The following is a 27,419-nucleotide window of genomic DNA, read 5'->3' as shown; positions in this document are numbered from 1 at the left end:
CCTTTCCTGAAGGTCAATTCAGTAGGAGATTGGAGTTCGAGTCGGAGAGTCGCTATACTGCTGTGCTGTAAGGTGAGCTTGGTTCGAAAGTGTAGGTGGACAAGTTTCATGCTAAAAGTCGTTTTTTACATGCAGGATATATGTACTACAGAATATTTTTGTGCTTATGTCAATAATTTAGTCCTTTTTTTCTCCAGTTCCTCTCAGTGGCAAATACAGTCACCTTCGATGCCCTTGAGTTTAAGCCGGTCTTCATATAGTATTCGATTTCTATTAGAGGAGTGGCACACAAGTAGTAAATTTGGCCTTCCATCCTAAATTTATTTTCTTATAATCTTAAACCCATTACATATAAATTATATAACTAACAAGTTCAAAATGAACGTCACGCTCCGGAAACAGGTGGGAAAGCCGTACCGGTAACATGACAAGGTTAACTAAAACATAACTTGTTCAGTTTCGTCATTTAAACGCGGTCACGTCAATTTATGTGGCGTGGTTAGTTTTTGTTGCGGAAGTAGTCGGAAAGAGTTAATGTCATAGCTGTCATAACTAAGCATCGACAGAGCATGCATTGACACCATTCGCCCTAATCCAGAGTTAATATAAAAGTCCGGTGATTCGAAAACGTTATTCTTTTTTTTATCCTGTGGCTAATTGTGTTATAAAACTGATTGTAGATTCGTCATTAAACTTTTTCACTGCTGTGGAATGTAATATTCCTGGCTTTACACGTAATAAAATGGTGTCTATGAAAGATGAAACCGTAGGCTTACATCATACGACATACACTTACTGTACAGGGAGCATTGTACGTACAGAATAATTGACGATAACCTCTAATCGTGACCGATTGGCTGGCAACGAGACCAGGTTGCAGAATATAACTCGTGTAAATCGGATCACGAATGCACGAAAACCTTATGTGCTCACTTCAGCAGTGGTTTTCCTATTTAAGATACGAAGTGTAAATGAAGACTACAGACGATAGCCGAAGCTTGAAAACTACCTGTAAACCCTCCCCCCCTTCCACTCTCTCTCTCTCTCTCTCTCTCTCTCTCTCTCTCTCTCTCTCTCTTCTTTCCCACCCTCCCACTACCAGTACTTTTTCCAACGCCCCTTAAATCTTGTTCTCTGAACATTAGATTTTTCTCATGGTCTCACTGCTTTTGGCCTTCAATGCCACATTGCAACTCAGACTGAACTACTTTGATGTTCTATGTGACACTTGAGAAGAACACTCCACTTTCGGTTAAAAATGCCACTGTTATACAAAAGCTAACTTATTTCTTTTCCATTATTAAAACTTGATACAAGATGCAGCTATGCTCATAGTTACCCTTAGCTTTCCATCTTCGTATGTAAAGCAGTCCATTGACATTATTCAAATTTATTCCCTGTCTTATGAATCTTATTTATTTTGTGTTGGCTGCTGTTAATAACGGTCTTTAGTAGTGTTCTTGTCAGGCTCAGTATGCTGTGATTTCATTATGCTTTTCATTTTCTTATTTTGTGTAAACGAAATCTTATGTTGCTTTAATAACCTCCAGTGTTACTGGTCCTCTGTAATATCTTCTGAAATACATCCCCTCACTGCAGTCAGAATGTACTTAATGTGTTCAATTCCCTTGTTCAGTTATCAGTTGTAGTGTGTGGTAATGCAGAGGCTAAAAAGCTTCTCCCTAGGTTAAGTTTTGACTCTTGCTATTCATCATACAAAAACAATGAAGTGAATGAAACAGAGTTGCCAGACAGTAGCTGTTGACGTGACATGGTGGTATCATTGGCCACTGAATTAAATTTTGTTTTGTGACAATTGTTGCATATTTTGCGTGTAGTAACAACGCGCCAAATACAGAGGAGTTATTTACTCCCAGAAGTACTGAGCACACCACTTTTTGTTGTTTGTTTGAAAAACTAACAACCAAGATGTCAGAGAAATCATATTCCAAACAAACAGTTTTGGCCGGATATCCTTGTTTTTAGCAGAATACTAAAGTTTGGTAGAACTGCTCTTGAGCTACTTTTGTAATCTACCTACGGAAAGATCGATTTTCTGACAAACCTATACAGGAGAAACAATATATATAGGTTAAGCAGAGCACTTATAGATCCATTTTAGGGTTAGACATAAAACACTGTTGGCTCACCTTTCTGAGCCAAAATTAAGTGCTTATAACTTTAGTGTTTGCAGAGGGCTTTCCAGTAGTAAAACCACGTTACCTCACAAATTAAGTGTTGGTTGAGTTAAAAAAGAAAAACTGTTCTGTTGGGGTGTTGGTTGACCTTGCCAAGACCTTCAATTGCGTGGACCATCAAATTCTAGTCAGTAAACTAGAATATTATGGCATTAATGGCACCTTTTTTGCATGGATGCAGTCGTAGAAACATCTCCATTCTGTTTTCTTATTTTTCTTTTTGTAATATTTGGGCATATTTATGTTCAGATGAAATAATTCTAGATTAGCACAGACTTTAGATCCCTATGCATGTAACCTTATTATAGTGTATGCAAGTCTGCTAGCTATAGCTTGTAAATTTCCATTTGGGTGCTTCAAATATATTAAAAATTTGAAAATCTCAAACCACTGTGCAAAAATAGCCTTTAATCAGGAATGTAAATGATTAAGTATGTACGACAGAGAAATTATATTGTTGCAACACATTTATTGACTTTGCCAACTAAGTCACCTTGCAATTTACCTAGCCTTGAGCTATGCTACAGTTAAGGCTGTCACCACAACTACAACTTCAAAAGAAAGCATGTGTATAAATGTGACTGGTCAAAGCAAGTAGACAGTATCTCAGTCTTAAATACTCATCATCTCCACTAGACAAACAGCATTTACAGATAAAAAGCACTGAGGATATAGTCCATGCAACAATCACACTTCAGGGTAAACACTGCTGGCTCGTATTCACTAGACCCTTCCGATTGTGTTGACCTTGTCAAGGGCTTTGTATGTTGAACCATATCTATCGAGGAAACTGAAGTATTGTGGTAATAACCACATTCATCTACAGAACCAGAGTATTATATTGACGGACTTCGGTGAATAGATAGGGACTCAGAATGGAAGACTGCAAATTACGGAATCCAACAGGACATTGTACTGTGTCCAATACTGTTCTTGATCTAGTTAAATTAATTTCCAATGACTTTACAGAATCTTTAAAAAATCTGTAATGTTTGCCGATAACAAACTTACTAGTTAAATGGCACAACTCATCTGTAGCCTGCTGAACACTTGATATGATGACCTGTCAAATTGCAACAGGTCTGTATCAAGTACTTTAATTCCTAATCCCATAGATTCACAACTTGCAATTTCAAGCAAGTAACGACATGACGGTGGCAGGAATATAGTCACGTTAAATGAAACACCATGTAAAATACCATTGAGACCATTAATAAAGATCCTTAATTTAGCGTGTGTTGCACTGAAGTCTCTCTCTCGTGCTGCCTTTAACAAAAGCAGCAATTTATGTTGCATACTCCCAGTGTCTTTTCACTTTTGGCTTTATAATATGTGAAAATGAAACTAAATTAAACATACTAGAAAAATGTATTCCAAAGTAATAGCAATTTACAAAGTGAAAACTGTATATCATTTGATTACAGCCCTCTCCAAAATCATATGAAGTTATATGGCACAATGGTAAGACAGTTAGCAGTTCAAATTGTATCCTGGTTTGTTTCCTGTGATTTCACCTAAATTTCTTAAAGTGAATAACGGGATAGTTCCTTTGAAAGGGCAGGAATGACTTCCCTAAGCAATCAGTGTGTGCGCTCTGTCTCCAATTACTTTCTTACTTTTGGTATGTTAAACCCTAATTGTCCTTTGTTCTTAAAGCATCTTGATATTCATACATTCATTTCTCATTGCACCTGTTCATTAGTGATATTTATTGAAAATAATGATAATAATTCAATGATATTTGAGTTATACTGCCACAGCTAAAGGCAAAAATAATTTCCATGTAGACATTTTTGTTGTGTAGGGTGAGAGTTTGTTCTGCAATATCTCCAACTTCAAAGGAGAATTAAAAGTCCAGCTTCTGTAACCACTACTTCTAAAATTTGAGTATCTGTTTGCAGTTTGAAGAGCCCTGTTAGCTGCATGACTAGTTGAAATATTCATTGTAATTAGGTGGGTTCTTTTATTGCAGTGCCTAATTAACTGTTATTTTTATAAATGTCAGTGTAGTAAATATGAACTAGGTAGTAGATAATAATTTAAAAAACTATAACTGAGGAGTTTGTAGGATCCTTTCAAAACAGTGATGTTGCTTGCTAATTTTGTTGTTTTGATTTTAAACTGGGTGTGCAATAAGTAAAACTGTTCACAATACAATGGTTTGACTATTGCAGTGTTTTACTAGACATGATCCTGTTAAAGGCTTTGTCTATCTCTGATGTTTGAACTTGATTACCTAGCCAATTATAGGAGGAACTACAGTTTGTGTGGACCTCAAACAACAGTGCAATTTGGCATTTTTCACGTCAAATCAGCTGAAAGGAGGATAGGTAACAGAAAAAGCCCTATGACCGAGTGCAAATAGAACTCCAGACCTTTGGATTTGTAGTCTGTTGCCCTCTGAGCTACTGAGCTACACCAGTACACCATACTGCTGTAGTGATAGGTTTTGTTAATTTTAACAGCTGAGCTACACCACTACGTCATACTATTGTAGTGATAGTTTGTGCTGACTTTAAACATATGTCAAAATTTCTTTGTAGATTCTTTCCCTACATTTTATCTTTAATATATACAAAGGCCCCAGAGAAACTTCCAAAACTGTTTACAGTTTTCTCGTAAAAGATGTTTACCTATAGTTCACTTTGAAAGTGTCTGCTCCCAACAATTCCTCTGCAACCATTTCTTGACAAATGCCTGTTCAATCTGTTGGAAAACTATGCTTATATAGTCATTGTATGTTAGTCTGTACTATAGCTATAGCTACTGTAAAAGAGCCACAGTTTTCATGATAATGCTCTTAGATTCAGGTGAGAGTTCCTCATACCATAATAAAAAAGTACCTTAACGTTGCTCCCATCAGTTTCCAAATAACTCTTATTACTTAGTTTCTCTCAGGGTGTCTTAGCTGTTTTATATTTCTTACTTGCTTTAACTATTTCCCTCTTGTTCCTTCCCTCACCCATACAACCAATATTAACACAGGCCAAATTTATGGTACAAATGGGCAATGTTAACAATTGTGTCTGTATCCTTGGTTACTGGTTGCATTAATTAATGGATGTGGACCCCCACTTAAATCTTCGGCGACATAACTTCAACAGTGAGCTTTCATTTGACAACACTTGATTGTATATTACCCTTTCTCAGTTAAACCACCTCCTTTATCCCATTTTGTTGACATTGAACATGCTGTCAACAGGACCAAGTTACTAATCCCAGTGTGGACATCCAGAGTAAGGTTTTCAGTGGCCTCTTTAAATGATGCAAGGCAGATGTCAGGAATTTCCTTTCCCAACCCAAATGTGTACTATGTCACTAATGACCTCAATGTTGACATAATTTTACCTCCTGATCTTAATCTTATCTTCCCTTAACAACACTGCAATTGCTTTGCTGTTCCACACACATTCCTTACATCTCTCTCTCTCTCTCTCTCTCTCTCTCTCTCTCTCTCCCTCCCCCCCCCTCCCCCCCTCCCCCCCCTCCCCCCCCCCCCCCCCCCCCCCCCCTCCACCATGTTTGAGTTTATTGATGTGGTATCAGCATTTATTTGAGTTTATGGATATAGTACCAGCATTTAAATAAAATATGTTGGTCAGTAGATGGGGTGATTACTCTTATTAAATGGTATTTCTGTTTCTCTTTTACTGTGTTACAATTTAAAAAAATTCAGTATTGTGTCAAATGACATGCCATTTTGTCTTTTAGATACTGTGTAGCAAGCAGTCTTTCTTACTGTGCTGGCAAATGAACTAAGTACATTCTTGAGTGTACTCAGCTCGTAGCAGTTTTGAATTATGACTACTGATTTATATGTTGTAATGTTATGTGGCAGTTAATAAAGATGGAAAATGTAATTACAGGAAGTTATGGTGAAGGTTGTCACAAACCAAATAATGAATCAGTTCTTTTGGAACAGGATTTAATCTTTAAGAATACAAAAAGATGTTGTGTAGAAGTATTAAAATGAACAAATGTGTTCTGAGAACATTAGTGAAATTCTCAGTAAGGTGGTAAGCACAAATTTCACAAGTAGATTTTGTATATTAACACTATATGATTTTCATTTTGTATTTGGTAATAAAATAATGTATAAACAAACAGAAGTTTACTCACTCTATAAAGAGAGTTGGACTTTTCTTTATAGCAGTTTATAATTTGAACTTCAAATCATATTCCATACAACTGATGTAATTGGTATGCTGCTTATATTTCAAAAATATTTGTACTTTCACAGCATAGGGCATTTGGGCTATAGTGAAATTCATTATAGCTTAACATAACTACCATGAAAAGTAATTCCAAAACAGTATATGTGATCTGGTGTTTTCACAGCAGATTTCTAGCTTGTAGAATTATCGGGTGTCCGTCTGGATAACATCACAATTACTCCACATTATATCAGCACACTGACTTGTTGCCATCTTCAGGTGGTTGCTGATGAAAGGTGCTCCCCTCCTCTCTGCATCCTATATATGCTGACTGTTCCTGTTTGGTGAGGTCGGGCTCAGACTGTGATAGCACGGGCCGCTGGAGACCAGAGTTTGGAGCTGGGTGCCACTACCCTCACAACTGCCACTGTCCACCATAGCAGCAGCATGGATAGCAATAGATTGGAGTGTGGAGGGGATAATAGCCAGCATATATAGGGCACCGACAGGAAGGGAGCAACATTCATCAGGGACCACCAAAGGTGGCTACATGTTCTTTGCTGAAATATCATGGAGTAATTATGATATGACCTACTTGGACACCTGAGAATTCTACAAACCAGAACAGTTTACTTTTAATTTTTTCTGTTTGAACTGTATAAAAATAGTGCAGTCACTTGAAATGAGAAAAAAATTGTGAATTAGTAACTCATCAGTTTACTGGCATTGGTCATTCTTAAGTACAGTATAAATTGTGTGCTAACTCAGTATTTGCAACATTGCTTGCTAAATACAAGGTTAAGTTTTAAACTGCCATGAAATTTTGTGACACCATATTCCTCACTTCAGGATGAAAGATTCATGCTGATACCAGTTAACAGAACACATTGTTTGGGAAAGCAAATAAGTGTCATTAATGAATGTCTTCATTGTCAGCTCCAAGCATTCACCGTGGGATACAAAGATATTGAGCATCTTTGGTCGGAATTTAAAGGTATTGTCCACCATGTGCTAGAGAAATACGTGCCTAGCAAAAAATATAGGGAAGGGAAAGGATCCACTTCGGTTCAACAAGCATATTAGGAAGTTGCTGAGTCGTTTTAAACGTAGTCACTGCGCTGCTGACAAACAGAAATTATGCGAAATGAAAGCAGCTGTCAAAAGGTCAATGAGAGATTCTTTTAACGAATTTGACAGCAATATTTTACCTACAGATTCTAAAAATAGCCCCAAGAAATTTTGGTCATATGTAAAATCTATGAACGCTACAAATAATTTAATACCTTCTCTTGCTAACAGTATGGGTAATGTAACAGATGGTGATAAACAGAAGGCCAAAATTCTAAACCTAGTGTTCAAAAACTCGTTTACAGTAGAGGACTGCAGCACCATTCCCCTTTTCAATTATCGAACAAATGCAAGGATGGCTGGCATAGTGTTTAGTGTATCAGGGATTGTAAAACAGTTAAGATCCTCAGACGCCAGAAAGACATCTGGCCCAGACGGTATCCCTGTAAGATTTTATGTTGACTATGCTACGAATATAGCACCATTCTTATCCATCATCTATCAGATCATTGGTACAGCGCAAAGTTCCACAGGACTGAAAGAAGGCCCAGGTCATAGCAATCTATAAAAAGAGTAGAAAATTAGATGTTCCTCATTATCGGCCAGTTTCACTGACATCAATTTGTTGTAGAATCGTGGAACATATTTTGTGTTTGGACATACTGGCATTTCTAAACTTTGAGAAGTTCATCTGCAGACACCAGCACAGTTTTAAGAAACAGCTGTCATGCGAGACACAGCTGGCCCTCTTTGTGCATGATATACAACAGGCTCTAGATACCGCTCCCAGGTTGATGCCATATTCCTCGACTTTCGAAAGGCATTTGACTTAGTTCCGCACTGTCGCTTGCTCCAAAAAGTGCACGCTTACAGTCTATCTGATGACATATGCAGTTGGATAGAAAGTTTTCTGAGAGACAGAGAGGAGTATGTTGGCCTAAATGAGGAGACTTCAACAGAAACAAGCATAACATCAGGTGTGCCCCAGGGCAGCGTAGTAGGTCCACTTCTTTCTAAGATTTACATAAATGATCTGGTTGATGGTATTGATAGTGGCATTAGACTGTTTGCCGATGATGCTGTAGTTTACAGGAAAGTAGTGTCACGAAAGTTTTGAACAAATGAATGAGGATTTGCAGAAAATAAATGTGTGTTGTAATGAGTGGCAGTTCCCTCTCAATATTAGTAAATGTAATCTACTGCATATAACAAAATGAAAATCCCCAATATGTAAGAGTACAAAATAAATGCCCAGTCTTTGGAAGCAGTAACATCTGTCGAGTATCTGGGTGTGACTATTCGAAATGATCTAATATGGAACTATCAAATTACACAAGTAACAGGTAAGGCAAACTCTAGATTGCAGTTTATTGGTAGACTCCTGAAGCGATGCAGTCCTTCAACACTGCTTGGTGGGTAGTGGATTATATATATAGATGTAGTTAAATCACTCCCATCAGTTTTTTACCAATATATCAATTAATTGGTTCTAAAGCTGATGTTGGGATAGAAAAGCCATTTTACATTTGCTAATGTAACACGTGATATAAGTGTATATGGGTCATACATTAGTATAAAATATCCCTTTGATTGTAATCTAGAATATGATCTTTTGATTTCCTTTCAGTTGTCATCGGAATTTTTCTCTCAAAATGCCACTTAAGAGCTGCCATGCACGCCAGATCTTTGACTCCAGAGGAAACCCTACTGTGGAGGTATTTAAAAAGTTTCTTATTTGGTTTTTAAGTATTTATGTGAATTTTTTTTTCAAGCTTTGAAACAATGGAAATATGCTAATCTCTTTAGATTGTACCAGTATTGTGTTCTACAAATTTAGCACTGAAACAATTTTCTACATTATATTACAAACAGAAAATGTCAGGAGCTTCTAAATGTAGGTGACAAACTTGGAGCAGAATGTAATGAAAATGTGACAAATCAGGCTGGTTTATAATGGTGATAAATTCAGAGACACTGCAGAAATAATAATAGCAAAACAAGCCCAATTATAAAATATATCAGTCTGTGACCATATTTGTAAATTTATGTATGGCTTTTTTATCCTGCACTAATCAGAACATGTCTGGAGACCACAGGTTACTTGTTGATATATAAAGATGCAACTACCGTATTTACTCGAATCTAAGCTGCACTTTTTTCCGGTTTCTGTAATCCAAAAAACCACCTGCAGCTTAGAATAAAGTGCAACGTAGGCGGAAGTTCTGAAAAAATGTTTGTAGGTGCCGCCACAACTAACATCTGCCGTCAAATATATGTAGCGATATACAGGCATGCTTTGCAGGCACAAAGATAAATACTGGCGCCAAAACCTCTGCATCAGTTAATAAATAAATAAATTTAAAAAAGTTGAAGACGAGCATTTTCTCTGCCCTGAGTTTTGACCACTGCATTTTTCATACATTATCCAACAAAGTAAATACAAATTACGTATTGTTCATCTTCGAATGTAGAAGCATTTCAATGTACTACGAAAATCTGACTGGAAAGACTGTTTGGAATGTTTATCAATATGGCCAACTCTACGTTCTGAATGTTTTCCTACCTGTGAGAAGAGATGGTTGCTAATAGGAATTTTATGAATTGTGAATCACATGCAGTATTCTCTTCACCATAAGAATAATACGAATATAAACATTTAGCCATGTATTCTTTTGTGTTTGCTGCTTTCTCATTTAAATCCTGTCTGCCTAATAAACTATGAAACTAGAGTGAGACAACAGCAAGCATGGAAGAATATACATATCATGTCATGTTTATATTCGTATTATTCTTATGCCTAATAGTGATAGTCAGAAATGAAGCACGGCAATTGACTAGATTTTTAAATCTATGATGAGTCTAATTTCTGTGCCGAATGTAATGTACTAAAGAGGCGTCTGCAAAGATTTTCAAACGGAGAAAAATTTTCGCTAAATTCTCGTTCCGAACATCTTTTATCATACGCATTCTATTATTTGGTTCTTGTTGATCATTGTCAAAGAAAGCAGCAGTGTAAGTAACAACAAATAGCAGCCTCTTGCCATTGTTTCACTAATGAGACGATTCCTCTTTTTTTTTAATTGTAAGCCGCAGTAAAGCTCACAACAGCTAGCCATGCCGCGAGCGGCAACAGGCCGTAAACACTCATTAACAGAATGTGACAAACAGTGCATGACACAGTGCAATAATACATTTTCAGCTTAGTGACCTAAACACCTATAACATAGATAACGGCACTTATCAGATCAAAGAAAAATAAGCAATCAATTGAAACCAGACGAAGCATGTTGAAAAAGGAAGGGTATCCATATACCCGTATAGATACGGACGGAGCGCCTGACGCATAGCAGTGGCTACCTGGTAAAGCTTAACTGCTGAGCTTACGACTCGAACCAAACTACTGTAGCTGTATTGTCATTCATTTGACCTGAATTGTGTCTCGTATTACAATGGACCAACTTTGTTTTGATTTGGAGGTGCGGCCTAAAACTTTTCTCTCCCCTTGAATTTAGAGTATCATTTTTCAGGTGCGGCTTAGATTCAAGTGTGGCTTACGGTACTCAGAATCCAGTGTTGTCCATTTTTTGTTAGTTAATACATGGCTTTGAATGCACTTATTTACCTTGATTTGTCTTTGTATAATTAAGAAAAATCGGGCCGAAATATTTCATTAGTTTTGCTAAAATTACATTTGAAGAGAAATTTTCAAAATACAATAGTTCCAACTTACTCTGTGGTTGTGTTGCTCAGTTGTTATTTCAAGTGTTAATTTTGGGCATATACATTCATGTGTGATCACCAGCACGTTCTTTCCCAGTTACTTACCTGCCGTGAGCTCCTGTTCAGGATGTGATGTTGATACTTATTGAATTTGGTTCTTCTTCACAGGTAGACTTGGTAACAGATGAGGGACTTTTCCGTGCTGCTGTCCCGTCAGGAGCTAGCACAGGTGTCCATGAAGCACTGGAACTTAGAGATGGTGAAAAAAATAACTACATGGGCAAGGGAGTGAAAAAAGCTGTTGATAACATCAATAAGATCATATGGCCGGAGCTTTCAAAACAGGTAATGCAAAATAAAATCTGTACTTTGTGTGCTAGAGAGCATCAGTTTGATTAAAATGAACATCTTTAACACACTGTAATGTTTTCCATTGTAACTGTGATAAAATAGTTTCAGAAGAAATAAATTTACTGTGGAAAAGGGCTTGTAACTTACCATTAATTTTTAATTGTATGTAATGCTGCTTTGTAGTGACAGTGTGCTTAAACTATTGGACATAATTCCATTAAAAATCAAATTCTGATTTGAATTACAGTGGAAGCTGTAAATAATTTTTTGTTTAACACAGTAATTCAGTAAATTGGATATATTATTCTTTACTACAAAATTTTTCATCTCTGAAAATCTCCAGCTAAACTGTTAGTTTTCCTGAAGTTGATATTACAAATGTTGGCGGGAAAGGAAATGTTGATTTAGGTGGTTTGTGACGAGATAGATACTTGCTAATGCCAAAAATCATAGTGATACCATCTTTTTTATACATGTATTAATTTGTAAATTGTTTTTTCTCAGAATTTTGAAGCAACCCAGCAGAAAGAAATTGATGAATTTATGCTGAAGTTAGATGGAACAGATAAAAAGGATAAATTGGGAGCTAATGCTATCCTGGGTGTTTCACTTGCAGTATGCAAAGCAGGAGCAGCAAAGAAGGGCGTTCCTCTCTACAGGTACAAATTGTTCACGTTCTCCTAACTTTTTTCCACCAAAAATCTTTCCACAGGTGAATTTTGACACTATTTGATAAAAATTGTCAAACACCTTTACTTATTCATTCTACTCATTGGTGAGAGAATTATATTGCCTTGGTCTTACCATTTCCACTGTTCCTCAGTTCTTTAACATTCTGTTGGTGCTATGTAATATATCGGTCCAGTGTACTTGTAGATATGGCAGTTAGGGTAGGGAACTTCTTTGGGATGCAGCCTACTATTGTACTAAAAAAGCACAGTGAATCAGTGAGTAGTAAAATTTGTATGCAATATCTTTCTTCATTACTTTTTCCACCTTTTTAAACCAGAGAGCAAACCAGTATTTGCTGTAGGGAAAATTGTTTGTAAAGAAAAACAATTATTGTGGTAAGAAGAAACATTTTTGATTTGTACATAAGGTATTAACAGGGGAATCTATCAGTTATTGATAAAATTGTTTAATTGTATAGATAAGAAATCTACGCACCAAGTGACGGCAGAACACACATAATACTGTTGTGATTGGCAAGCTTTCGGAGCAAGTGGCCCCTTCAGGCAGAAGTGTTGAAGGGGAAGGAAGAACGGTGAAGGGAAAGAACTGGAGAGGTCTAGGAAAAGGGATAGATATCGGGAAAGTTGCTCAGAACCGCAATCAGGGGATACTTCCTTCTCATTCCATATGGTAAGTCTCCCCTGACATGCGGTTCTGGGTAACTTTCCCAATATATATGTCTTTTTCCCAGACCTCTCCAGTCCTTTCCCTCCACCCTTCTTCCTTCCCCTTCAACCCTTCTACCTGAAGGAACCACTGGCTGCAAAAGCTTGCCAATCACTACTGTCTTTTATGTGTGTTCAGCTGCCACTTGGTGAGTAGACTTTTTATCTGTCCAATTAAATATTAGGGGAATCTGGTGGTGATAGTGCTCAATTTGTGTTTTTGAGACATTGTCACACATTTTGATATTTCGTTTGGTTTTCAATTCCACTACATAACTACTTGCAATATCACTTGTTGTTACACCCATTGTAAGATGACTGTGGCAATTAGCCACATTAAAAAAAAAGGTGATTAATCTTCTTAGTTGTTTGTCATGGAACAATAGCAGATAGTTGGAATATTGTATGTAGCATGCTGTCCTACTTCCACATTAAAATTTAATATGTTAATCAAATATCAAGCATCCATTTTAAAATTTCACGACTGTTTGAAAATATGCTTGGCATATGAAACCAGTTGTTAATATATTAGGCAGTGAAACAAATTTCCATTAAGAGTCAGATCATGAAGATTATTTTATGAATAAAACCTTCTAGATCACTAAGTAAAATTTATTTATTTATTACAATGTTTTGACTGCTACCATCATCAGATATTTGGAAATACGATGAAATAAACATAAAGAGTGACAGGTGTTTCTTAGACCAGTACACCATTAAGCTCCAAAAAATGAAAAAGGTGAATATTTTTAAAAAGTTCACTGACAAAAAAACTTAAAGCCTGCAAGCCAGTATTAAAGACCATACGTATAGTGCATGCAAAATGTCGTGGCCACTATATATGCAGTCGGCTGGGGAAACATGGGGAGAGCTGCAGTGGTGAAGGGTTGCTCATAGTGCTGTAGGGCAAGTGCAGAGCACTGGAGAACAAGTGGCGTTCTAAACTGAAGCATGCATTCACGTTTTGGTAAATATTAAATGGGGCCCCTCCATGCCCACACTTGCATGGTGGCCATTCAGAAACATCTGTCAGCTTTTCTTTGGTTAGTATCTAAAAAGAATTCCACCAAAAATGAAGTGATTTGTTTTCACCCGTTTTGTTAAATATTTGTAACTTTCAGAGAAGAGTCACAAGTGAGGAATTGCCATATTAAAATTTGCTTCTTTTGCCAAATCATAGTGGAGTTTACACAGCCTCACTTCACTAACATGTTATACAAAGGCAGTTGTGAAATAATTCGGAAAAAGCACATCCTTGGTACAAATAAATGTGTTGGTTGGTTGGTTTGTGGGGGTTGAAGGGACCAGACAGTAAATGTGCAAGGACTTCAATTACGTTTTTCCAATTCTCATTTGACCAGTTATTGATGGCCCTGAAAAATTACATTCTTCAATCGGAAAATCTGTAGCTAGTGGAATAACACAGTGGATAATTAAGTTTTGCATAATAACCATGCGACAAAACTCTCCTCTTTGTGTGCTTTCATTTGCCAGATCTCATTTTGATATCTCAAACCATTTATGAAATATGAGAAAACCATTTATGAAATATGAGAAAAACATTTAATGTTATAGTCATTTCACTCTGGCTTTATCACTGGCACAATGTGATGGCAAATTAGTGTGCTATGTCCAATCAATATTCCTGAGAATGGTGATAGATACAACTAAATTTCATATGCTGGAATGTATTATGTAATATGCACCAAATACAAAATCATAATGACCCCTATTTTTCATTGGGAGCTTTCTCAAATTTCTCGCAGTGTCTTACTTCAATGTAAATATCCCAATAACTATGACCACTAACAGAATGATGGGCACCTCATAATGAACCTGAGATATAAAGCTACAAGTAAAGCAAAAATGAATTTATTTTTACTGAATAGTTTCTGTAAAATCGTTTGAGAAAGATCTCAAGTCATGCACTTTGATTCTGTCATCGCCGAAAGGTGGCAAACGTTTGGCGGCCTTCCTTTCTGAACAAACAAATGAACTCGCCCAGCTATTTGGACGAAAACTGGTCACTGTGCATCAGCCACCGTATCCTGCACGACCTATAATCTGTGAATCAACTAACAACTGGTTCAAAAATTTTACAAAAATATGTTAGAGCTCACAGGTGCCGTTAACATGATGGACATTGCCTTAAAGATTTTATGTCTAACTTTTTCTTTTTTTCTTTTTTTTTTTTTTTTCCCACTTATATTTATGAAACACCTGCATAGCAAATAACTTGCCCTGGGAACCAAGTTGCTGTCTCTTCTACAAGGTGGAGGTGCCTTCCAAAATACTTACATTTAATAATCAAATTATTTTATTGTATTTATTTTTGGTAATATACGAGATGTGATTGGAAAGTTTTAAGAATGGGCTTGTAATTGTACAGTTGTGGCACTTACATGCTACTGCGATGCATCTCCTTCAAAATAGTCCCCTTTTGACTGAACACAACAACTGCAATGGTGTTTTCACTCTTGGTAACATTCCTGGAAATTTTTTTCATGAAGTGTGTTAAGGACACACTCCGTATGTGCCTGGATGTCCTCAATAGTCAAATCGCTTCCCTTTTAAGTGAAAATGTCAGTCTAGGAAACAAGTAGAAGTCTGCAGGGGCCAAATCAGGGGAATATGGCAGTTGTGGAAGCACAGGAATTTTTAATTTCGTCAAAAATTCAATGATGGAGGAGGCATGATGAGCCGCAGCATTGTCATGGTGTAGCGCTCAACTCCTGTCTTCTACATCCATACTCCGCAAGCCACCTCACGGTGTGTAGCAAGGGTACATTGAGTACCTCTATCGGTTCTCCCTTCTATTCCAGTCTCGTATTGTTCATGGAAAGAAAGATTGTCGATATGCCTCTGTGTGGGCTCTAATCTCTCTGATTCTATCCTCATGGTCTCTTCGCGAGATATACATAGGAGGGAGCAATATACTGCTTGACTCCTCGGTGAAGGTATGTTCTCGAAACTCCAACAAAAGCCCGTACCGAGCTACTGAGCGTCTCTCCTGCAAAGTCTTCCACTGGAGTTTATCTATCATCTCTGTAACGCTTTCGCGATTTCTAAATGATCCTGTAACGAAGAACGCTGCTCTCCGTTGGATCTTCTTTCTCTCTCTCTTCTATCAACCCTATCTGGTACGGATCCCACACTGTTGATCAATATTCAAGCAGTGGGCGAACAAGTGTACTGTAACCTACTTCCTTTGTTTTCAGATTGCATTTCCTTAGGATTCTTCCAATGAATCTGTCTGGCATGTGCTTTACCGACGATCAGCTTTATATGGTTATTCCATTTTAAATCACTCCTAACGCGTACTCCCAGATAATTTATGGAATGAAGTGCTTCCAGTTGCTGACCTGCTGTATTGTAGCTAAATGATAAAGGATCTTTCTTTCTATGTATTCGGAGCACATTACACTTGTCTACATTGAGATTCAATTGCCACAGTGCAGGCGTTTTCTTCCGCACCTTTTGCTCAAATGCTCAAGGGTGCATTTGTAGTATTCCTGGTTAATTGTCTGTCCTCCAGGGGTAAATTCATAATGCACAATACCAGCATAAGTGAAAAAAATTACCAAAATTGTCTTCGCCTTCGACCGACTTTGCCGTGCTTTTTTTTCAGTCATGGTGAACCAGTCTTCCATTGCAGATTGTTATTTGGTTTCACGATCATATCTATATACCCACAATTTGTCACCTGTAATTGCCGTATTTAACAAATCTGGGTCATTTTTAGTCCGATTAATCAGTTCTTGGCACACTTCAAGTTGGTATTGTATCTGGTCACTTGACAACACTTTTGGAATGAATTTTGCGGACACTAGACACATGTTCAGGTCTTCAGTTAAAATTGACTAAACTGCACAGAAATGTAAATTAAGTTCATCATCCATCTCCCCAATTGTAAGTCTACGATCAGATCACACTAACTCACGAACTTTCATAACATTTTCATTCGTTTTTGAGGTGGAAGGATGGCCGGACTGTGGTTCATTTTCAAACTTATTGGATAAAAGTATTTACATTTCAGAGCTATATTTGGCAGTAATACTTTTGTGCTATGTTTCTATGTGAAATTATGAAGCTATTTTTGTTTTATTAATTTTTCAGTGGGTTTCACCCATAGTTTTTCTAAAATAAGTTTTACTCTTAAAACATTGCAGTAACTATTTTGATATAATTTGAGGTGAAGTACCCTGTGCAATTAGCCAAATATGAAGTTTCTTATTATATTTACCTTCAACTCGGTCCCATACTTAAACTGGTAATTTAGTCCCTCTCCCCTTTTTTGCAACTCTATGTGCAAATATGTGAAACACTTCTGTGGCGGAAGAGTAAATTGATTTCAGTTTCCTTTTCTTTGTTACTACCAACAACTGACTTGGGACACTGCTAAATTTTGTTATGGCTGTATACTTTCTCCCTTACTGAAATGAGGTAAGGTGAAGCTGTGAATAATGAAGGATATTTTTATTACTAGTATAATTGCTACCATTGCTTTCATATTGAGAATACCGTATTTACTCAAATTTAAGCCGCACTCGAATCTAAGCCGCACCTGAAAAATGACTCGAAATCAAGGCAAAAAAATTTTCCCGAATCTAAGCCGCACCTGAAATCTGAGACTCGAAATTCAAGGGGAGAGAAAAGTTTTAGGCCGCACCTCCAAATCGAAACAAAGTTGGTCCATTGTAATATGAGACACGATTTAGGTCGAATGAATGACTATACAGCTATAGTAGTTTGGTTCGAGTCGTAAGCTTAGCAGTTAAGCTTTACCAGGTAGCCATTGCTATGCGTCAGGCGCTCCGTCCGTATCTATACGGGTACCCTTCCTTTTTCACGTGCTTCGTCTGGTTTGAATTGATTGCTTATTTTTCTTTGATCTGATAAGTGCCGTTCTCTTTGTTATAGGTGTTTACGTCACCCAAAGCTGAAAATGAATTACTGTACTGTGTCATGCATTGTTTGTCGCATTCTGATAATGAGTGTTTATGGCCTGTCGCCACTCGCGGCATAGCTTACTTTTGTGCACGCTACCGCCGCTTAAAATTTAAAAAGAAAGAGAGGAATCATCTCACTTGCAAAACAATGGCAAGAGACTGCTTTGTTGCTACTTACATTGTTGCTTTCTTTGATAATGATCAACAAGAACCAAATAATAGACTGCGTATGATAAAAGATGTTCGGAACGAGAGTTTAGCGAAAAATTTTCTCCGTTTGAAAATCTTTGCAGACGCCTCTTCAGTACATTACATTCTGCACTGAAATTAGTCATCTTAGATTTAAAAATCTAGTCAATTGCCGTGCTTCATTTCTGACTATCACTATTCGGCATAAGAATAATGCGAATATAAACATGACATGATATGTATGTTCTTCCGTGTTTGCTGTTGTCTCACTCTAGTTTCATAGTTTATTAGGCAGACAGGATTTAAATGAGATAGCAGCAAACATGAAATAATACGTGGCAAAATGTTTATATTCGTATTATTATGGTGGAGAGAATACTGAATGTGATTCACAATTCATAAAAGTTCCTATTAGCAACAATCTCTTCTCACAGGTAGGAAAAAATTCAGAACGCAGAGTTGGCCATATTGTCAAACATCCGAAACAGTCTTGCCAGTCGGATTTTCGTAGTGCATTGAAATGCTGCTACATTCGAAGATGAACAATACGGAATTTGAATTTACTTTGTTGGATAATGTATGAAAATGCAGTGGCCAAAACTCGGGGCGGAGGAAAAAAAAGCTCGTCTTCCACCTCTCCTTTTTTTTTTTTTTACTGATGCAGAGGTTTTGGTGCTAGTATTTATCTTTGTGTCTGCAAAACGCTACATATATTCGACGACACAAGTTAGTTGTGGCGGCACCTACCAACATTTTTCACAACTTCTGCTTTGCACTCGATTCTATGCCGCAGGCGGTTTTTTGGGTTACAAAAACCGGAAAAAAAGTGCGGCTTAGATTCGAGTAAATACGGTAGTTAACTTAATAAGAGAGCAAGGGAATTATGAAATTCTTGGTATTATTGTTTACTAGCTTATAGTTGCTTATTAATTGTTCAAGGATGTGTACTACATGTTCTTATTGCATTCAGTTATATGAGGAATATTTTTTTGCAGAATTTAACCAAAATATTGTTCAATGACATCAGTAATCTGTGTCATCCTAAAGTAACTGTTTACATTGGGAATATCAATGTGCCTTTAACTCCATTGCAAAAGGCAAAGAAAAGAGTTTTGTTAATCTAATGATCATGTGCCATTAAGGAATTTCAGCCTGAAAGCACATTAACAGCTTTCTGTATTGCTGAGTACATAACCATACTGCCTTGATAAATTACATTGGTATGCACGGTCACATGACAACCCATGAATACTGTGGTACAGAAACGGACTAGCTGGAATTATTCATGCTTTGGTCGCCACGTGAGCTTTCCAGGTGCCAAGTTCTTGCTGTCTCCCCCAAACCAATAAGCTTATTATAAACTTTGAATGTTGAATTTGTAAAAGATAATTTATCCATTCAAACCTTACCTCAATGGTGCTTAAATAACCTCTTGGTAAGTTTGGTCTAAAACCTCTAGTTTCAAAGTTATGTACAAAACTTGAACAACTTTTAAATTATCTCAGTAGGTTTACTGACTCTATATTAGTTCAGGTAGACCTTGTGCTAATTAATGTGTAGGTAATGGTCTGACTTTTCCACCAACAATAATTTAAAAAAAAAAAAAAACCTCATGAATAAGAAACAGTTGCTGAATTTCAGGGTTAAAGACTGCTTACAGTATGATTTTTACACCAGAAGTTTGTATTTACATACACATTAGGAAACTTTGACTTCTCAACTGCAATATTACATTTTATTGGGTGCTCTGCATTTATTGAGAGTTAAAACATTCCATAGAGTTGTTATCTATTTCCTTCTTAGTTTAAATGATATGCTACTTGTAGAAAACAAAACAAAGTAAATATACCACTTACTGCCTGCTTTGTCTCATAATGAGTCATGCTTGCAGGATCAGTTGACTCTAGAAGTCATATTAATGAGTCACTTTTTAGTTATGTGGCCTATCTGTGTATTTTGCATATGCTCTATGGAACCTGTAACTAAATTCATCTGTTATGTAAATAAAATCTTGGCTTCAAGGGAAGAACAGTAAGTGCATGCTGTGAACTCTCAATTTTTTTTTTAATGAGATGTGATGAAAATTACAGTTTGCTTTTTCTAGAAAAAAATCTGTAAACTGAGATACTAATTTTTGTCTTACTATTTTAGGCACATTGCGGACCTTGCAGGCTACCCTGATGTCTTGCTGCCTGTGCCAGCTTTCAATGTCATTAATGGTGGGAGCCATGCTGGCAACAAGTTAGCTATGCAAGAATTTATGATATTACCAACAGGTGCAAAGAGTTTCACAGAGGCCATGAAAATTGGTACTGAAGTGTATCACAACCTGAAGAGTGTCATCAAGAGCCGTTTCGGTCTCGATGCTACAGCTGTAGGAGATGAAGGTGGTTTTGCACCTAATATTCTGAACAATAAGGATGCCCTTGCTCTTATTTCAGAAGCTATTGAGAAAGCAGGCTATACTGGTCTTGTAGAGATTGGGATGGATGTTGCAGCATCAGAATTTTACAAGTAAGATTTTTTGCTCGAACACTGAGCCCTGATCTGTAACACTGAAACTTACATTGGAAAATCTCTCTTAGAAAGTCTATAATATATTAGTATTTACATTAATAAAAAATTCAGACTTTCTAATTTAAAGTGGTGTGTTATACTTTTGAATCAACATTTACTTCCATAATGTTATTTTTCTGTAATTTTGTTTTTTGAAAAGAAGAGAATTGATAAACTGTACATTAACACAATCTTTTCAGGAACCAACATGCTTCTTTTAAAGCTAATATTTAATAATGGATCATAAAGCTTGTCTTGTGTATTGTAGTCATATTTGAGGACCTGTGAAACTTTTTCCTGCTTTGTATGATAAACTTTCAAGCAGTGTTAGTAACATAGTCGAACTTTCCACTCACTATACTGGTTGCTTGGTATTGACTTTCCCAGTCACCATATTGCTACTCTTAAGAGCACACTAATCATTTCATTGAGAGCAACTCCCTTCCACTTTGATAGTGTAACTTGCTTCTTCAGTGTGCTCTCATCATCCAGCAATCAATTCTTGATCTACAGTACCTACTGAAGAGCCCCATCAGACAGGTAATAAGAATATGCAGACAGCAGAACAGTGATAAAGTGCACTCATTGAATTATGGTGGCCGTCTATCGGGCATGCTAACCATCCTTGTATTTTTGCAGGTGTCGACTGCAAAGTGTTAATAACTAAAAAAATGGGGCTGGCTTCAGCTTCATATGGGTTGCACAAGATATCTACTGTCAGACAACTGGTCTGGCAATAGGATAATAAATTTATATACATAACCTTCCTCATATGTCAGGTTGTCTGTTAGTGAAAAAGTATCAAAATCCCTACAAACAGTTCCAGAGATTAGCCTTTACAAACATGCATACAGAAAAACAAGTCAGGGGAGACTTTAATTTAGTAGTGTGTGTAGATTCTGTCTCCTTTTTCCTTTTCACTTAGTTATTTTCATTAGAACTATTTGAGTTGACATGGACACTAACTTTGCTACTTTCAAAAAGCATGTGGTTTATGATGTTTCTTCTAGTTTTTAACTTCTTTTTCCTCCTCCTCCCCCCCTCCCCCATTTCAATGACTTCATCATGAGAGAAAAGTTATTTTGTTCAAATAATCATGTAAAATTTATTCATTGGAGACTTAGCTTTTATTTAGTATCTTTTTCAAATTGTAAACATTTTAACAATATCCAAATTAGCTGGCTCTTTCTTTTAAATAATATTTACTAGAAAATATATGAGCAATATAATCAATTTTTGAAGATATAATTGGATAGGTAAACTGTCTGCCCACCAGGCAGTAGGAGAGAACATTGAATAGTTATGGAATTGTGCAAGCTTTTGAAACCAGTGGTTCCTTCTGGTGGAAGGGTTGAAGAGGATGTAAAAGGGATGAAGGAAAAAAACTAGTGAGGTTTAAGAAATGGGTAGTGTTGCAGAATAGTCACCCAGAACATAGAGGAGGGAGAGACTTACTGGATGGGATGAGACAGAAAGACTAATGGCTATGGACAGCACTGGAGGGGAGATGAAAACCTGAGAGCTTAAAGGTGGAAAATGGGTAATAACCAAGATGGAGATTACTAGCAAAACATCATGCAAGAGTTAATCAGAATAGAAAACTAAGTACATTACTCATGGTAGATCAGTGAGCTAGGGTGTGGGGAAAAAATCAGATAATGAAAAGATATAGAAAACTAAAAGGGAGTGAAGAAAAGGTATAATTACTGAAAAGAAATGCTGTAGCCAAGGAAATTAATGTAAATTAAGAATAGGTGGGTGGTGGAACCAAGAACATGTTGTAACGCCAGATCCCTTCTGCACACATTTCCTACCCTGTGACTCCTACCCCTGTCTGCCCCACTGTAAGACTTGCCCTATGCATCCTCCTACCACCACCTATACCAACTATGTAGCTGGCAAAGCACATACTATAAAAGGGAGAGCCACCTGGTAAATAAAACATTGTGCCCAATGGGCATAGACAGAGGGTGTATACTAGCAACACACAATATCCTGTTGCAGAGCATCCTCTACAATATGACAGTCATGAACCTTGGTGCCTGTTTCACCACACGTACCATCTGGATTCTCCCTCCTGACAGCAGTTTCTAAGAACTGCAGGTGGGAACTGGTATTACAAAATGTCCATGGTTCTCATCATGTACCTAGCCTAATTTACATTGATTTCATCAGTCTCGCAATTTTTTTTTTTTTTTTTTTTTTTTTTTTTTTCCCCATAACTTTTCATCTTAGTTTCTATATCTTATTTTCTGACTTGTCTTTTTCTCTTCCCTCCCCCTCCTCCCCCACAACTCATCTATATATCATGTATAATGCACGTAGCTTTCCACTTTTATCAACTCCTGCATGTTGTTTTGTCAGTCATCTCTCTCTCTCTCGTTTATTACCTGATCTTCCACCTTTAAGCTATCAGGTTTTCAAATATCATGCAGTACTGGTACTGCCCGCAACAGTCAGTCTTTCCTTCTCATCCCATTTGGTAAGTCTCCCCTGCTCAAGGGTTCTGAGTGACTTTCTGTAACTCTCCATTTCCTAAACATCAACAGTCCTAAATGTTGACTATGTAGAGGAACAGTGCAATCCCTCAGCAACAGAGCTGGTCTCTTGTATTACATTAATTTCCTGTTAAATAAATTAAACACAGAGTACTTAAAAGTGGCAAGAGTGCAAAGTAAATTTATTTTCTCGTAACTTTATAATTTAATATCCTTCGCAAAGTAAAAAGAACGTCCAGGAATGATATTCTGTAATAACAAATACTGCTGTTTCATGCCTGATTTTACAAGGCAGTACCATTTTATGATGTCTGTATGAATTTTGTTTTGCAGGGATGGCTCTTACGACCTGGATTTCAAGAACCCTAACTCTGATAAAAGCCAGTGGCTGAGCATGGAAAAGCTTGCAGCATTGTATACTGAATTTATCAAGGAATACCCAATTGTATCTATTGAGGATCCATTTGATCAGGATCATTTTGAAGCTTGGACCCATTTTACATCACAAGTCAAGATTCAAATTGTTGGAGATGATCTAACAGTTACTAACCCAAAACGTATTGCCCTGGCTGCAGAAAAGAAAGCTTGCAACTGCTTGTTACTGAAAGTAAACCAAATTGGTACTGTGACAGAAAGTATACAAGCACACCTTTTGGCAAAGTCCAATGGTTGGGGCACAATGGTCTCTCATAGATCTGGAGAGACAGAAGATACATTCATAGCTGACCTTGTTGTAGGTCTCTGCACAGGACAGGTATGTGTACAGTCTGAGAGCACATTTGTGATATAATTAAAAATATCAGAGAGCTATACATTTCTGTTTCATTACAGATTAAAACAGGTGCTCCATGTCGTTCGGAGCGGTTGGCCAAATACAATCAGTTGCTGCGCATTGAAGAAGAGCTGGGATCTGCTGCAAAGTATGCCGGCAAGAATTTTCGCAATCCTGTCTAAAGGTTTCCTTATGCCTGTTCGAGCAATTTGATGTGTTGGCTTTCAGGAAATGTACTGCCCTATTTATTGAATCACTAAAACTTGAGGTGTTAGCAATAGTTGTATGGGGAAAACTGTTAACTGAACAGTATGTTTAGAGTGAGAATTATCAGATCTGTAGGGGAATGTAAAACATTTTCTGTTGACATTTCCAAAGTCAGATGTTCGAACATTTTGTTGCAATATGGTGTTCATTCCTGTACAACTAGTTTTCTGTTGTAAAGTGAGCAGATTAATATACTATCTTGAATGTCATCAGTGAGAAGTGTATAACTGAATGTAAGAAGTTGATAAATGTTTATTATTTGTAGTGGCAATATTTATAACACCTCAGTGTTCCTTTGTACACTCCCTTAAGAAACTAAAGTGTATGTGAATGTGAAATTCTGACAATAAAAGATAAAACTATTTATGATTTCTTATTCATAAATAACAGCTATCACAGATATGCAGATCAGTAGTTGAGAAACACTGCATCCATTGAAAGTCATTACTGTGACATTGTGGAATGTTAAAGATAAACCAATAAACTGAGACAGCATGAGGCAGCAGCTGTCGGACACATAAGTGATGTGCTACCTACCTTTCAGAATTGAGTTCCTTCCTCAAGGAGAGGATTGGTTGAGTTCAGAAAGGAAGGGCAGGGCACCTGACCCACCAGTTGGGGAGGGGCACATTACCCACCTATAGTGAGGACAGGGGGGAGCTGTTACGGCCCACATAAAAGGAGCTGTGAACTCGGTAGTCACAATAATAAATGTAGTACTATTCACATTACTCAGAAAATTCAGATGCACCAATATAACTTGTCATGACCTAGTATTTGTCCAGCCACCTGATCTTAAAACTTTTCTGGACTAGGGTCCAAATCTGTATTTTACAGGCTACAGTCTTTATGTTACTCAAAATCCGTCTTGATTGCAAATTTTTTTTATTCATATGACCGGTTTCGGTTCATTCAGAACCATCTTCAGATCTGATATTTCAGTTACAGGAATAACCTGTCCAAATCCAGCAACTTTCACATGCTACGTCACATAAAAAAAATATTTTTGTGACGTAGCATGTGAAAGTTGCTGGATTTGGACGGGTTACTCCTGTAACTGAAATATCAGATCTGAAGATGGTTCTGAATGAACCGAAACCGGTCATATGAATAAAAAAAAATAATTTTGCAATCAAGATGGATTTTAAGTAACATTATAAAATCACTGATTGCTGTTATCCCATAAGACATTGTCTGTTTTTGTACAGTCTTTATCTAAGCAAGCCTCATGGCTATACTCCAACATTAGCCTGCCAATCCCCGGCATGATTCATATTGGAAGAGAGAGATACAATGGATAGATGAGTATAATTACAGATATGTTTGGTCATAATCCAAGATATTTGCTTTCTGCTGCAAAAACTTGTGGTAGGCAATGAAAATATTTCCTGATTTCAATCTACATGTAAATGAACATAACAAAAAAAGTTGTCAAAATATTGTATTGTTCAGAATCGAAGTCAGAGGCTTGTTGGACTGTGGACAACAAAGAATCGATAATGTTCAGGTGGCACCTGAACACAAATAACATTGTCAGATAGTTGTGATTTCTGAAGGGTTCTGATATTAAAGCATTATTTGCACATATAGTGAGACTGTACTTAGTTAGATAATAAATTACAAGCTGCAGGTAGTTTCTGTGATTTTCTAAAGGCAACTGACTGCAAATACCATCCTTTAGCATAAATTAGAAAACTAAGATTTCACTGGCTATGATGCAAAATAGTCAATCATGTCTCAAAAGTAAGAAACAGATGGCGTCGGTGAATTAAGCTGTGTGTCATCAGTTTAGGAGGTAATTACATGTAGTGTCCCACAGTTGTCCATCTTAATGCCATTGCTTTCTCTTGCATGCTTTGGTGATTTCTGATGAGTTGCATCGCCAGATGGAGATTTTGTTTTATTTGCAGATGATAGAAGTATTGCAATAAATAGCCCAAATCTTTCATGTTTTGACACTGTTGTACCAGGTATTTAAATTTAGTGATGTGTACTAGGAATGGGTTTGAGGATATCCCCTGGTAATTTGTTCTACTCTGCCAACATAAGAGCATTTATGTGCTTTGTTGTTCCATGATGGCACATTTATTTTGTACTGATGGTCTTTCCTTGTGTTACATGCCTCACTAGTAAACAATCTTTGTTCTGTATCTTCCCATGCCCCTTCACCCACATATGCTTGTTAAATTCCCACAAGCCTAAGTCTTGATCTTCTTTGTGTGATACCTGCCCATTTCAATTAATACTACTTGTTCTATTGTTATGTATCTGGCTGACCTACATTACACTCCTTTTATCTGATTTTATAGGTATCTTTGCCGGGAATTACATATCCTTGCAGCATACTCCAACTGGGTTCTTAAGAGACATGTTGGCTCTCCTCCTGCTTTGGACTCTAGCTTGCTCCCTTCACAATCCTCATACACTTATACAGAGATTTATGTGCCTCATTTACTGTCTCTCCTTTTGTAGTCACCAACATAATTTCTCAGACTGACAGGTATTGGCATTATTGGCCTACTGAGATGATGTCAGATATTGGCTTGTACTTGTATCTTATACCACTCTTGCTATATCAGAATCTAATGAGAGAATTCATCCCCACATTTGCCAACAACCCATTTCTCTGGGCCCAGGTTCATATGGCTTATAGATCTTTCTCCAGAATCTGTCTTCAAAGTTGTTTACTTTCTTTTAAATTAGTTTGTCACCAAGAGCCGTCTTAGTTCTGAGTTTACCTGTTCTTCAATATCATTGGCATAAACCTGGAGTAAAATGGGAAGAAGACATGGATTTCTGGTCAGGTGAGTATAGGGTAATATCAACAGCAGGAGAAAACTGTGTAGCTGGAGTAGGATTCATTATGAATTGGAAGTTAAGGCAGAGAGTTGGTTACTGTGAACAGTTCGGTGATAAGGTTAGCCTCATCAGAATCGACAACAAACATCGACAATGATAGTTCAGGTATACATGCCTACGTTGCAAGTTGAAGATCGACAGATAAAGTACCATGAGGATACTGAATGAGTAATTCAGTATGTAAAGAAGAAAACCTAATAGTCATGGAGGAATGGAATGCAGTTGTAGGGGAAGGAGTAGAAGATAGGGTTGGTTCAAATGGCTCTGAGCACTATGGGACTTAACATCTTAGGTCATCAGTCCCCTAGAACCTAGAACTACTTAAACCTAACTAACCTAAGGACATCACACACATCCATGCCCGAGGCAGGATTCGAACCTGCGACCGTAGCAGTCTCGTGGTTCCGGACTGCAGCACCTAGAACCGCACGGCCACCGCGG

The 27,419-nt window shown here is 37.2% G+C and overlaps 1 protein-coding gene across 2 annotated transcripts; it reads left to right on the top strand.

The window, feature by feature from the left end:
• LOC124605479 (enolase-like) lies at positions 1 to 24,483 on the top strand. Of its 2 annotated transcripts, none has more exons than XM_047137198.1 (7): positions 1 to 72; positions 9,048 to 9,135; positions 11,309 to 11,485; positions 11,996 to 12,150; positions 20,178 to 20,540; positions 23,414 to 23,834; positions 23,912 to 24,483. In XM_047137198.1, the coding sequence occupies exons 2-7, from the start codon at positions 9,073 to 9,075 to the stop codon at positions 24,032 to 24,034; spliced, it is 1,302 nt and encodes a 433-aa protein (XP_046993154.1). In that variant the 5' UTR covers positions 1 to 72; positions 9,048 to 9,072; the 3' UTR covers positions 24,035 to 24,483. The 2 variants fall into 2 exon arrangements, with proteins under 2 accessions (XP_046993154.1, XP_046993153.1); XM_047137197.1 differs by lacking the exon at positions 1 to 72 and adding an exon at positions 6,153 to 6,214.
• Positions 24,484 to 27,419: the final 2,936 nt, after the last annotated feature.

The sequence above is a fragment of the Schistocerca americana genome, chromosome 3 (assembly GCF_021461395.2).
Source record: "Schistocerca americana isolate TAMUIC-IGC-003095 chromosome 3, iqSchAmer2.1, whole genome shotgun sequence".
Lineage (NCBI taxonomy): Eukaryota > Metazoa > Arthropoda > Insecta > Orthoptera > Acrididae > Schistocerca > Schistocerca americana.
Note: the sequence above shows the minus strand (reverse complement) of the source record. Positions and strands in the feature narration are given on the sequence as shown.

Coding starts and splice junctions, on each gene's coding strand:
- LOC124605479 (XM_047137197.1), top strand. CDS start 6,168: ATGAACAAATGTGTTCTGAGAACATTAGTGAAATTCTCAGTAAGGTG. Junction 11,486..11,995: donor GGCCGGAGCTTTCAAAACAG/GTAATGCAAAAT, acceptor GTTTTTTCTCAG/AATTTTGAAGCAACCCAGCA. Junction 12,151..20,177: donor AAGGGCGTTCCTCTCTACAG/GTACAAATTGTT, acceptor TTACTATTTTAG/GCACATTGCGGACCTTGCAG.